This window comes from Lithobates pipiens, unplaced genomic scaffold (genome assembly GCF_037356315.1).
Source record: "Lithobates pipiens isolate NorthernLeopardFrog02 unplaced genomic scaffold, aLitPip1_a1.2 Scaffold_19, whole genome shotgun sequence".
NCBI lineage: Eukaryota > Metazoa > Chordata > Amphibia > Anura > Ranidae > Lithobates > Lithobates pipiens.
The window spans coordinates 285,938,998-285,953,880 of record NW_027507764.1 but is presented as its reverse complement, the minus strand read 5'-3'; the positions used below and the strand labels follow the sequence as shown (position 1 = coordinate 285,953,880).

General features: G+C 37.8%; 1 protein-coding gene across 2 annotated transcripts in view; it reads right to left on the bottom strand.

Annotated features, from left to right (window-relative positions):
- LOC143996736 (dynein axonemal heavy chain 5-like) overlaps positions 1 to 14,883 on the bottom strand; it is a 638,308-nt gene that overhangs the window by 428,578 nt on the left and 194,847 nt on the right. For both annotated transcript variants that reach the window (XM_077491993.1, XM_077491994.1), the window contains exons 34-35: positions 10,827 to 10,955; positions 415 to 614 (exon numbers count right to left, since the gene is read on the bottom strand). In XM_077491993.1, the coding sequence (XP_077348119.1) occupies positions 415 to 614; positions 10,827 to 10,955 (329 nt within the window). The remainder of the gene's footprint in view (positions 1 to 414; positions 615 to 10,826; positions 10,956 to 14,883) is intronic.

Genomic DNA, 14,883 nt, shown 5'->3' with positions numbered 1-14,883 from the left:
TTTTATCTCTATGTCTGTCCATTTAAAAGCCATTTTGTCGATAGGATAGATCCACATTTAAAATGTAACCTTTTTTATGTTACAAAGGTCTGCAGTGTGTGTGATCCTATTTATGATCACAGAAATGAAAACTGTAGAGTTTAGATTACAATTGAAAATACTCAACCAGGAAAAATAATAAAAAGTGCAAAAAATGTTTGCATACAATGGAAAATCTTTAACAACATATCTTAAAGTACCTGCATAGGCAAAACATAAAATACTCCAAAGAGATCCAGGTCCACAGTTAAGCCACGCAAATGTTTTAAAATTGTCTAGAACGGCTTCCACACTTTGTCCTGTATTATATTATCAAACACTGCATTAATAGGAGAGATATTGTGACAAATGCTTTAGTGGATATCTATTGCTTACCTGTTACTCATAATTGACCCCAATATCATGAGACTGTCTTCCATCAGAGCAATTTTCTCAGAGGTATCTGACCCTTTCAACAGCAGTTCACCTCTTGACTTGAACTGGGCAAAAGTGAATACATGGGCACTCCATTCATTAATAACATTTTTCAGTTTTGCTTCAATATCCTTTTCTTTGACGGCACTGATGCATATGTCCTGCAAGGAAAACAAAATAAGACAAGGGTAAAATCTTGAATGAATGAAATACTTGTATAGCGCCTCTAGGCGATCTTCACATTCCTTACCAATACAATTTTAAGTCCAATGGTTTAATGGTTTAAAAATCCCTCCAGCTGAAGTATGGTGTACAAATCACAAACGGTATACGTTTTCATAAACCTGTTTCTCATGACTTGGCCACCACTCCACGTCAATTGTTTTCTATGTGCTCTGCTCACACCATAGACTATAAAAAGCTTGTGTATTGGGGGACGAGGGGGTAGTCTGAGCTTCTAAAACATGTTTCAGCTTTTGTGATATGCGCTTCCCTTTCTTCACTAAGGCTCTGTTAACATCTAGGTGAGAGTTTGTGCATTAGTGCATGTCACATGTGCAGCATTGGGGCAGATCATACATTTGAAGGGGCTGCCCAATGCCCTCAAACTGCACCAAAGACATGCGCCAGAACACATGGTACTTTATTACCATGTGTACCGGTGCACTAAAAACACCTGTGCTCTAGCATTGAGGTGCCATTAAGAATTAATAGGACTGCAGTGCAACTACAATAAGGACACACATTTTTTGAACATTGTGGAAATGCACTAGATTTTGTACGCATTCCCTCAGTGTGCAGATGTGAAAGGAGCCTTAAAGTAAATCTAAACCAATATTTGGTTTTCATTTTGGACCAGGCCAGGGAATGATAAAAATCCCTCCTCTCTGGCCTTGCATATGGGAAATATCTGTTGATTTTTTTTTCCTATAGACCAATGATGTCTAAACTGCAGCCCTTAGCTTGCCTTTGTCCAGCTCTAGGTGAGCTATTCCTCCCACCGATTCAAGGCACTATTTCTTCAACTGATACCAACAATAGGACATAATTTCTGCCATTGACACTAGTGATACTAATGGGGCACTATTCCTCCCACTAATACCAATAATGGGGCATTGTTTACCCCATTCACATTGGATCATTTTCTGGTTACACTGGCAACAGTTCGCCCCCCCCCCCCCCCCCCCAAAGTATAAAGGAAAGTAAACTGACCCTTTGATTAGAAAGTTTGGAGAACTATGCTATAGACAAACACAAACAGTGTGTAGAATTTCAAATGAAAACTCCTAGGAAAAGAATATTCTAAGAAAGTTTGTGCATTTTTCTAATAATTAGTGGCTTAAAGTGACGTTTATTTTCAACTGCTCTTACAAAAAAAATCAAAGGAGAAGGGTTGAAATGTTTTTTTCTAATTAATGTATGTGGTTTTATTTCAGTAAAGTCCATTCATTCTAAAATCAACTGATAAATGCAAATTAAATCTTTCAAATGACATTCGAAAGTTCTGAGAATTTTCGTATGAATTTCCAAGAGTTTTCCTAAGAATCGTTGTTAAAAATTGTATCCATCTATGACCAGCTTTAGACAATTGTTACTGGAAAAAAAGCACCCACTGGAAGATTTCCTTCTACTCCTATTCCAGAGACAACACAAAGTTTTGGATTACCCATCAATCCCAGTGACATTGGAAAATCCCATCCCAGGAAAAATAGATCTAGTGCACCTCCCTAGAGGAGACACAAACAGTAATAAAAACCTGATTGGATTTTTAACATGTAGCTACTCAAATCAAAAGGAAAAAAATATATTTTCGTTTTAGATATATTTTACTCAAAATTTTGGACTGTATAGGACTGCTATCAAGCAAGCAGCATCTAACCAGTTGGTTACTATTTAGTTATTATTTAATGAATCATATGCACCAAAAGCCCTCACTGTTTGGCATATGTGACCTAGCCACCAACAGATTGCCCATTATATTTCAATGATTCTATTATAAATACTTGATACTGCTCCCTTGATTGCAATAATCATGTGCCATGGATGAGGCAAAATGACTGAAATTATGACATAGGGTCATGAGTCAAATTTTGCCTAAGGCAGCAAACATGGTAAATAGGAACCCATGCTGCAATATAACTTGGCCCTGCATAACAATATCATTTATTCTGACTGGAAAGCAACTTCAGCAAACTTCTGATATGAACCATAAAACCAATCGCAAAAGCAAATGTTTCAGACCAAGCAAAGTGAAAAAGTGCTTAGTTTATTTGTATCCAACACTGTTGTTTTTACACTACCTATTTCTCTTACAAATATGTATGGCCATTTTATTATGCTCTATGTGTGATCGCTCAATTGCTTTTGTAAGATTTGCAATTATCTCCATTGTGCCATCTACCAAAATGGAATTAATGATTAGCTTAACCATCTTTCCTCTACGTAATCAATACACTACATGTGGCAAGCTTCGTTTGGCATACTTGTTTCTAAAATGTGTTGATCTCATGTGACTGCCTCCTTTAAAAGTTTTAACATGTTTATCATTTTTAACACTGGTTCATGCCACTGCTATTTACAAATGTTATATATTCTTGGCTTTTGAAAATGTTTATATTTGTAGTAAAGATTATTGAAATAGTTACAATATACTGTAATTATAATAGTATCATTTAGTCATTTCAACATGGCTAAATACATTAGAGAGGGAGTTCTAATTAATCACATAGAATTTTTATTATTATTATTATTATTAAGCAATTACGATATATAATTAGTTGTTGAAATTCTTTGATCAAATTAGAATTGTTATTATTTAAAAATATATAAAATAGGCAAGTAAAGATAAAATAAAATAAATTCTTTCCAGGAACCAATATGGGATATTGTATTGTATAAATTGTTTTGTGGCAATCTTTTCACATGAATGAGAGTCATAAGTGCTGCAATATTGACTTAGAGAATGATTGTGTTTGATCTATTTATGTTAAATAATAGAAATAGCTGCTAACAAGATGGATGGTACACTAAAAATTATCTAGTGAGAAGGTACAGTCATACTGATGTCCAATTTCTCACTCTTTGTACAGACCAATAGATCTTGACCTTAGGACTTCAGGTAAACACTTTTTCAGTAACACTACAGAGTAATTAGGATTAGTGTTTAGAATAAACACTCATATAAGCCATTAGCTGTAAATAAATCACTTCTTAGTTTTTGGCGCCTTTAGATCTATTCGTTTAATAAAAGAGATATAACCTACAAATTGCAAACATTTTTCTAATTTTACTTGTCAAATATTGAAGTTCTAACAGCCAAATAATGCATTTAAAAGCTCAAAGCTATTTGCATAGCTAATTGATGTAGGGAAAGAAACAACCCAATATACTCAAGAAGATAAGTAACGCTTTGCACAAACAAATGAAGAATAGCACAGCTCATATACTCTCATTTGTTGGACATAAATATTCATACAACAATTACATCTCCACATGCTTCAATTTGCAGGCAGCAATAATTCAGCTCTTTCAAAACACAACTAATTGATACAGAAGAGGAACAGTCACCTGCAGATTAGATTGCTCTTTTTTTCCAAACCCACAACTCACACACACAAGTGGGTCCCTGTGCTATAATGATTGAAGGTTTTACCTCTCTTGAATACAGTTTCTTCTGTCTTGTGACTCATTATATGAACCACTGGCACCTCTTATAGTTTGTACTACTGAACAATGACAGCCCTTGTTAGAGCTGGAGTCATTCCCTTTCAGCAGTACTCCGGAGATAAAAGCAATGATAAAAAGCAGGAACAATTGTGAACTCTTCTCTGATCTAAGTGTGTGTTACATTTTAAAAGTTGTATCATTCTAGCGAGCACTGGGCTTAGAGGTACACTGCCTAAAGCAGTACTGTACAAAAAGAAGGGTTTCTTGAACACATATGGACAAAGAAAAGAAAGGGCATTTTCAAAAAAAGATTACAAGAATCCAGGTAAGTAAATTATCTCCTCTAAAGCTGGCCATACATAGATATAATTTTTAATGAACATTCTTAGAAGTCTACATGTTCCTGTGTTTTGTCTTTCTTTTCTGGATATATACATTAAACAAGTGGTATAGAGAAGAAACTGTCCACCCCTGAATCCGAAGGTGATGGTCCTGCATAGTTGTTCTTTATTATGCTGTGGAATTGACAGTGGAAGTAGATTATCCCCCCAAATCGCTTAAGGACAGTGTTACGGAGAGTGGTGTGGAAATCCCATCTTACCAGGTGTTTATACACCCCTGCCTGTATAGACCCATTAGGCATATGCCAACTTGGTCCACATGTTCCAGTAAGCCTCCTCATGTTTTGGTGGTGGTGGAACCCTTTACAGTGGTGACCCTTGTGGCTTTGGGACTTATCAATCAATCATTCTTGGATCATCATCCTGACCATTTGCTTCACCACACTTGTTTGGACTTTTTTCACAACCCTCTATTTTTCTAATGGACTGCACATTTTTCTAGCACAATCTATATATTGTGGGTATGGGATATTCACTATAATTTTAGGATCATTAATATTTTTATTTATCCACATGCCGACAGGGCCATAGCCGAAAGATGGCTACAGCGCGGTCGGCTTATTCTGGGTGGACATCCGTTGACGGTGGAAGTGGATTACCCCCTCAAATCGCTTAAGGAGATTGTTGCAGAGAGCTGGGTGGAAATCATGTCTTACCAGGTGTTTCTACACCACCACCTGTTTAGACCCATTAGGCTAATACCAACTAGGTCCACAAGTTCCAGTAAACCCTTAATTTGGGCTTTGGGACTCATCAATCATTCTTGGATCATTATCCTGACCATTTGCTTTACCACACTTGTTTGGACTTTTTTCACAACCCTCTATTTTTCTATTGAGCTGCACATTTTCTTAGCACAATCTATAAATTGTGGGTATGGGATACTCTTTATAATTTTGGGATCATTGATATTTTTATTTAGGTAAGACAATCTGTTTATTGGGATGTTATTCACTGTATACGAGTCCTAATCATTAAGTAATATATGCATGTTTCTAATAATCAACATTGATTCTCTTAATACCATTTTTTTGACTGTCTTTCTGCACTGTGTTTTATTATTTTGCAATTATGATTCTGTTCTAGTTCTAATAACAACACATGCATTTTTTGTGATTTTTACTACCGGAATTCCAGCTGTACCCTTTAGATAGGGTCTCTGTATATTTACTTTTATTTACTTTATTAGCGCTGCACTTATTTTTCATTGCTTTTAAACAGAAAATTGTCATTTGTGGTGCTGGTTGCTTTTTATTTATATTGGCATATCAGCGCAGTATTTTTCTTCATATTTGTATTCATTCTTGTAGAACTTTTATCCCAAAAGAAAGAAAAAAAAACATTTCTGCAACTGCTTCAAAGGTGTTAGGTAGAGTTTGGCTTTAATTCGTTAGACAACCCATCTAGGTCTACTAGTGCATGCCACACTACTCTCTTCCCTGACTAGCAATGCTGCTGTCCAAAGATGTCTCAGTTGCTCCTCTATCCAGAGTGTAGACATCTTAATACAGAAAGTGTGTTACTGGCCAGATTACCAGGTGAAAGAAAAGGAAAAAAAGGGATAAAAAACAAAACAAAAGTTATAGCGTCTAAAAAATAGGGGATATATTTATGGCATTTTTATTATTTTTCTTTACTAGCAATAGCGACAATCTGCGATTTTTATCGAGACTGCGACATTATGGCGGACACATTGGACACTTTTGACACATTTGTAGGTCGACTGACAATTATACAGTGATCAGTGATATAAAAATGCACTGATTATTGTATAAATGTCACTCTTCATGGAAGAGGTTAACACTAGGGGGCAATCAAGGGGTTAACTGTGTTCCCTATGTGTGTGTTCTAACTGTGGGGGATGGGACTGACTATAGGAGATGAGAGATTGTAGTTCCCAGCTCGTATGAAACTCACAATCTCTCTCTCTCACTTCTCCTCACAGAACTGGGATGTGTGTATTTACACACACACACGTCCCTGTTCTGCCTCTGGTGCTCATGATCGCTTGTGGCCGGCGGTCATGAGCATTGGAACCCCAATGTGCACACCTGCTATCCCGCTTAAAGGGACCTACATATAGCTATGACGGTTCGCGGGATCGTGCCGACCTGCCGCAGTCTAATGACAGCAGAGCTGGTCTGCAAGAGGTTAAACAATATGTTTTGGAATGAAAAAAAAAAGCAAGATGAAGCAATGAACAAATGCAAAATTGAACATATTTCATTAGGTATAGCTTGTAATACTGTCAAACGTAAGCTTTTGCTATTGTGATTGCTGGACAAGCATTTACAGGCAGTCCCTGAGTTACGAACATCTGAGTTGTGAACGACCCCTACTTACGAACGGAGGCAGCGTGACGTCACTGCCGGCAGCTTGCGCTCCATGCTGGTTCCCGTACATCACTGAGTAGCCATCTTGCAGAACGGGACACATCCCACACTGCAGTACTACATGTACTGCACACCCCACATACAGGAATGCATGCCCACAAGTGCCCGGAACACCCCACATTCCACAGCCAGAAGTGCCTAGCTGGAGTTACACTTAAAAAAAGGGTACTGTTCCGACTTAAAAACACATTCAACTTGAGAACAAACCTACAGTCCCCTCTGTCCTGCTCTAAATATAGGAACTTTCTTACAAAATGATAGACATACTGACAGTGTCCCTTGTATTGTGGTTTTCCCTACATAAGAGCCAATCATTTGTGCTGGTGCAGTATTTTGAAACTTGGCAATAGTTACTTTTTTTTTCCTCCAAAAGAGGTATTTCTAGTATTTAAATGGGCATACAGAATCATCAATGCTGACAAAGACATGCACATACAGTACAGTGCCTTGAAAAAGTATTTATACCCCTTGAAATTTTCCACATTTTGTCACGTTACAACCAAAAATGTAAATGTATTTTATTGGGATTTTTATGAAAGACCAGCACAAAGTGGCACATAACTGGAGAAGGAAGGAAAAAGAAAAGGAAAATGATAAATGATGTTCCAAATTTGTTACAAATAAATATCTGAAAAGTGTGGCGTGCATTAGAGCTGCACAATTCTGGCCAAAATGAGAATCAGAATTTTTTTGCTCAGAATAAAAAGATCACGATTCTCTTATCACGTAAAATCTTTCACATTATACAGTTAGTTTTTTATTTTTTGTCATTTTCTAAAAAAAAATGCATTTTAAAGGCCGCTGTGCAAATACAGTGTGACATAAAATTTTGCAACAACCACCATTTTATTCTTTAGGGTCTTTACTAAAAAAATATATACAATGTTTGGGAGTTCCAATTTTCAATTTTCAAGTCTTGCCACAGATTTTCAATTGGATTTAGGTCTGGACTTTGACTGGGCCATTCCAACACATGAATATGCTTTGATCTAAATCCCATTGTAGCTCTGGCTGTATGTTTAGGGTCATTGTCCTACTGGAAGGTGAACCTCTGCCCCAGTCTCAAGTCTTTTGCAGACTCTAACAGGTTTTTTTCTAAGATTATAATGTATTTGGCTCCATCCATATTCCCATCAACTCTGACCAGCTTCCTTGTCCCTGCTGAAGAAAAGCATCCCCACAATATAATGCTACCACCACCATGTTTCATGACTGTTTCATGGTGGGGATCATGTGTTCAGGGTGAGATGCAGTGTTAGTTTTCCGCCACACATAGGGTTTGTTTTTAGGCCAAAAAGTTCAATTTTGGTCTCATCTTACCAGAGCACCTTCTTCTACATGTTTGCTGTGTCCCCCACATGGCTTCTCGCAACCTGTAAATGGGAGTTCTTATGCCTTATTTCAACAATGGCTTTCTTCTTGCCACTCTTCCATAAAGGCCAGATTTGTGGAGTGCACATCTAATAGTTGTCCTATGGACTAATTCTCCCACCTGACCTGTGGATCTCAGCAGCTCCTCCAAAGTTACCATGGGCCTCTTGGCTGCTTCTCTGATTAATGCTCTCCTTGCCCAGCCTGTCAGTTTAGGTGGATGGCCATGTCTTGGTAGGTTTGAAGTTGTGCCATAAACTACAGTTTGAGATGTTCAAAGCTTGGGATATTTTTTTATAATCTAACCCTGCTTTAAACTTCTCCATAACCATATTCATGACCTGTCTGGTGTGTTCCTTGGCCTTCATGATGCTGTTTGTTCACTAGGGTTCTCTAACAAACCTCAGAGGGCTTCACAGAATAGCTGTATTAATATGGAGATTAAATTACTCACAGGTGGACTCTATTTACTAATTTGGTAAATTCTGAAGGCAATTGGTTCCACTAGATTTTAGTTAGGGGTATCAGAGTAAAAGGGGCTGAATACAAATGCACGCCACACTTTTCACATATTTATTTGTAAAAAATGTTGAAAACCATTTATCATTTTTCCTTCCACTTCACATTATGTGCCAATTTGTGTTGGTCTGTCACATTTTTGTTGTGTCATGACCAAATGTGGAAAATTTCAAGGGGTACAAATACTTTTTTCAAGGCACTGTATATTATAAATAGGTCTCTTTAATATAGCATACAAAGAATCCATTATATACACAATTGGCATGTCATGAAATTGTTAAAGACAAATTAAAAGAGAGACCTAATCAAAGACTCTTCTCAGGAATAAGTTAAATACAAAAAGGTAAAGCACATACAATTAGTTTACATTGTATATTTGATCGAAAAGCCCTGTGTCATCTCAAATATAGGGATATTTATAGGGAATATAGGGAACTTAGTAATACCCATAGACATAACAGGTCTCAATTTAATATACAGCACTGTAACATCAGACCTAATCCCATAAGAACCGCTGTTCATAATCAAGTCTCAATCAATCATGTAAATCCAAGATTCTTTTATCATATGCCTCCAATTTTCTCAATTTTTGGGGAGCAACCACTGTGGTCATAGATCAGTTTCTAAATGAGAGCATTTTATGAATCTCTGCTTTACATTGTTGTAAGGCAAGAGCCCCAGCTTGGATCCACACCATAGCCATCAGCGTCTTGGCAGTAACCAGTACCTCATGCAAAAAGGTGTGCAGATAAATGTTTAATTCATCCTTTGTTTTGAAAGTTTACTTGAGCCTACCTTTACTATTGCTTTTATGCACAGACGCACTAAAAATGCAAATTTCAGAAATTATGCAACCCTCTTTTCCATAAACTACACTTGTGTATATAAATTCTACAGTGGTGCAGTGGTTTAAAAATTATTACAATGCAAGGTTAGTTTAAAGCGCACTGATGGAGTCTTAATATACACAGTATACACATGGGGGAGCTTTATTTATAGTGAAGGATAACTTTCTAAATACTGTTGGTGTACAATGAACAGACGGCAAAGTCCCTACAAGTAGAGGTCCCTTAGAATCTGACTAAGCCATTGTCTATAGCAGGGGTGGCACATGTGGCCCGCGACCTCCTGCTCTGGGATGGTGGGTTGGGAAGTCCAGATTGCAGGTTGTCTACCCACCATGCCAGAGCATCAGTGTTGTGAATGAAGCCATTGGTAGAGGAAGCAAGCAGCTGTGGAGCAGAGCTGCATAAGCCAATGCTTCCTGTATAGCACTGGTTCCTGTCATATTTGGAGTGATACCAAATCCACTCTGCCTGGGAAAGCAAGTTTATTATTAAAATCACAGTGTATATATGGACATATCTGTCTTGCAGTGGTTACAGGGCTGCTTTTAAACTGATTCACAGGTGTAGCGCAGTGTACCTGCGGCTTACCTGCACTGAGCCATAAACTTCTGGTCTTACCTGTGGGTTTGGTGCACTTTCAGAAAGAAATTCTATGGCAAAGTATAGCTAACGTGCAGGAAAGCCACAGGTGCAAGTAGACCACAGACCATCAGTGTAAAAGTAGCCTTAAGCCCCTTTAACATGATCTGTCTGACCCAATCGGACCCTCCATTCACGTCTATGGAGCGGCAGATGTAAACAGACTTGTATCCGTTTTCACCTGCCTCCTTCCAATCCGATCTACTAAAAAAAAAAAAAAAAGGAAAGTGGATCCGTCCCCTTCCATTTGATCAGATTAGAGGGCCCATAGAGTAGAGTGGGCTGTGTATGTGTCCGCTTTGCATAAGCAGAGTGGACGCTGAACTGTCATCTGCTCATTGTGGCCCACGACTGGTTATTAAGTCTCTTAAGTGGCCCTCACTCTTCAAAAGGTTGGGCACCCTGGTCTATAGGGTTAAAAATCCAGAATCACATAAATAATTAAAATAAAGTTGTTTTCTGTAATGTCCTTTTTTAAAATAGAAAATAATAATCTAATGTAAGACATGATTTATACCAGTCTTACAATACTTTACCTCAATGTCTTCTTTATTTTTCAGAAGTGAGGCTTCCATTATGTTCCTCAAGGAAAAACTTTCCGACTCCACATCAAAACTGTGACCAGTAAGTTGTGAAATTCTATCCCAGTGTCGCTTCATCATTGCCTGGTGTGCAAGAAAAATAGCAGTATAAGACAAAATGGAGGTATGAGGCAGCAATCAAAAATGTATTCAAGAAAATGCCATTTAGCTTTAGAATCAATGAAAGCTGGTGAAATATGCCCACATTAGTCCTGGCAACCTAGGGTATAATTTAATGTATTTAAGAAGAAAATCATAAGAGATGAAACGAGGCATGTTTCTAATTTCCAAAAAGTGTAATTTTTAATAGTAGTACTTTCCAAGAATTGTTCAGGCAGTCAAAAGACATATAACTACTTAAAACTTGTTTTAGAATCTTTTCTAGAAGGCTGGAAGCTTTATGAATTAGGTCTTGCTAAAAAATGGATGTGCAAAAAAATGCTATTGGGGGAAAATCTAGGAACACTTAAAGTATATATGCATACACATAAAACAAAAGAAAAATACTTTACTACGGTTATATAATCAAGAAGTAACTGTTTAATGTGTTTTGGAAAATACTGTTGTAAGTACTGGAATCTGACTATGCTATTGTCCTATAATTCCTGCACAAAAGCACTCACTGGGGAAGGGAGAGGCAGCAATATCAGTGCTGTCAGGAATATAATCAATGGGGGAAAGTGGATGTGAGTGGAGAAGAGGCGATTTTAGGTCAATGTTATTCAAATGTTTTTACCTTTACAAAATTGTTGTTTTATATACATATATATGTGTGTATATATTTATTTTAAGTATATATAAAACTATATACAGCATATAGAATTTGAATTTACAAAGAAATATTTCATACACGGCAAAGGATTCAATGAGCGCTATGCTTTAGCTAAAGAGACTGCATATCGTATCTTGCCTTGTGACACGATGTGACTGACTGAAAAATTAGTTGTCAGATAAGGCGAGACTTAACTTGAGCTATGAAGTTCGGTTGTTGGTACTTAATCATCACAGTTTTTTTTATTAAAAATACAAAAAAAACTTGTTTCTGTTTACAAATAAATAAACTTTCTTCATTAGGTCCGGGTCACACTGAGGCAGCACGACTTACAGCACGACTGCCTCAGACGACCTGGACGCGACCACTGCGGCGACTTTCAAAACGACTTCTGTATAGAAGTCAATGAAGTCGCCTCATGTCTCCCCCAAAGTCATACAGGAACTTTTTTCTAAGTCAACGCGACTTGTCAGTCAGCCAAGTCGCCTGACGAGACGCCCCTGTGTGAACTGGCTCTAAATTTAGGCCAAAATGTATTCTGCTACATTGATGAAATACAACAGTATTTGCCCTCTCTGATTCATCAAGACCAAGTGGGATTTGTCCCAACAAGAGAATCAAGAGACAATACTATCAAGGCCTTAAACTTAATGCATACAGCCAATTCCGCTGAGACCCCCTGCATATTTTTAGGAACAGATGCAGAAAAGGCTTTTGATCGGGTAGGGTGGGGGTTCATGTTCGCGGTACTCCGATATATAAAGCTAGGGGGGAAAATGATAGGCTGGACAGCAAGTTTGTATGAAAAACCTACAGCTCAAGTAAGAGTAAATGGAGTGATATCTTCATCTTTCCCGATAACAAATGGGACCAGACAGGGATGTCCACTGTCCCCTTTGTTATTTGCGTTGACCCTTGAACCACTGCTATGCAGAGTAAGGCTTAACAGGGATATCCAAGGAATAACTATAGGAGGAACTCACAATAAAGTGGCAGCATATGCAGATGATATGCTTTTTACAGTGACGAATCCGACAATTTCGCTCCCAAATTTATTTAAGGAAATTGAGACATACAGTATAATATACCACTTTAAAATAAACTGTTCCAAGTCAGAAGCCTTAATGATAGCAGTCCCAGAGAAAATGACGAGACTAATAAAATTAAATTACAAATTTAATTGGACGGACCATGGCCTGAAATACTTGGGAATAATGATTGCAACAGACCTCAATAAAATATATGAATTAAATTTTGCGCCAGTATTGAAGATGGTACACGGATGCCTGGAGAGATGGCACAGGGGAATACATTCTTGGTTTGGAAGAAATAATATAATTAAGATGAATATTCTGCCAAAACTCCTGTACCTCCTCCAGGCAATTCCAATTTTAATACCAAGGAAATTTTTTAGAACTATACAAACATTATTTATGAAATTTATCTGGGCAGATAAACAACCAAGGATACGGAGGACACTATTAACACTACCGAAGCAATACGGGGGACTGGCAACACCGGATATATATAAATACTATCAGGCAATACATTTAGGCAGACTGTTGGACTGGTGTCGACATGGAGACCAGAAAATATGGGTAAAATTAGAGCAAGCACAATGTAGGGAGCTACTACATAGAGCACCTTGGTGCTATAGAAATCTGACTTTGGATACGAAGCTACACCCTACAATAGGACCCACACTACAGATATGTTACAATCTCTTAGTTAAGAATAAGATATCGACACAGAACTCCCCTCTAGTCCCCATATTAGGTAATCCACGATTTATACCAGGTATACAGAAAGGACCTTTTGACAAGCTGATTAAAAAAGGAATATATCAAGCCTCGCATTTCATAAAAATAGGCAAATGGCCAACAATGCAGGAGATGATGGATAAAAAAGGCCAATTAGATTTCTGGCAGGCGGCACAACTAGGAAATTTTTTAAGAACAGAGATAGCGCCAGAGTTATTAGACCGAGGCTATATGCCATTTGAGAAACTCTGTATGGAAAAGGAGCCAATTACGCATGTAATTTCGAAAATGTACGCGTTATTGATTAAACCTGTAGAAATTTTTCAGCTACCCTTCTTTCGGAAGTGGGAAATAGATCTAGGAAGGACTTTCTCCGAGGAGCAGAAGAAAAATATGATACAATCTATTTTTAAAACAGCAACATGTACAAAACTACAAGAAACTAATTATAAAATTATTTCACAGTGGTACAGAACACCAGAAAAACTTCAAAAATATTTTCCTCATATATCAAATAAGTGTTGGAGGTGCCAGAAAGAAGTGGGAAATTTTCTACATATATTTTGGTCATGCCCAAAAATTGAAAAATACTGGAAGGACGTACGAGAGATTATTCAAAAATTTAGTGAAGTAGAGATACGGGAGGATCCAGCAGTATTTCTCTTGCATTTGTCAGGGACCCCGGGAAATATATATGGGAATTCCATCCTGTGTCACTTGGTAAACACAGCCAAGTCATGTATAACACTTAGGTGGAAACAAACACAACCCCCTAGTGTGAGCATGTGGCTGAAGAAAGTTGAGGAGGTGAACAGGATGGAAGACCTAATATGGACAGCTAGGAAAAGAAGAAAAACCTACTTGGAAATATGGACACCAGGGAATCTTTATGTCTCCTCGGAGGAGGGAAAGAGACGGATTGATGCGATCTAGGGGGGAGGCGGGGGAGATATAGGGGAAGGAGATGAGAACTTCCCCTCTCCCTCTCCTCCCCCCCTTCTTGGTCTGTGGGGGTGCTGAGGGGGGTGGTTTGGGGGGGGGCTGTGTTTCTGTTTTTTTTTTTTTTTTTTTGGGGGGGGAGAAAAACAAGGATGGAAATAGAGGGGGGGGGAGACGAGAAATAAGAGGATAACAATAAAACTCTGGCCTGGCTGGGAATAGTACCAACCCAGGACCAGACATAGGGCAGGTGGGACCGAGAGAGGAGTTTCTCCGACGCCGTCCCCATATATTACCATTAACTTAGCTTTCTTTTCCTTGAATTTATATATTATACTATCAGGGGAGTAAGAGGTTAAGGTAATAGAACGAACTGTTGTGTTCTTTTTTTTCTTACTATGTATAAATATGGAAATTTGATGTATGATATTCAGATTGTTTATGTAAAATTCCATTCTTGTTTATATGAGGGGAAAAAAAAAGGGGGGGAAAAAATAAAGAAATTGTAAAAGAAAATTATCCAAATCTGTGTTTATTTAGT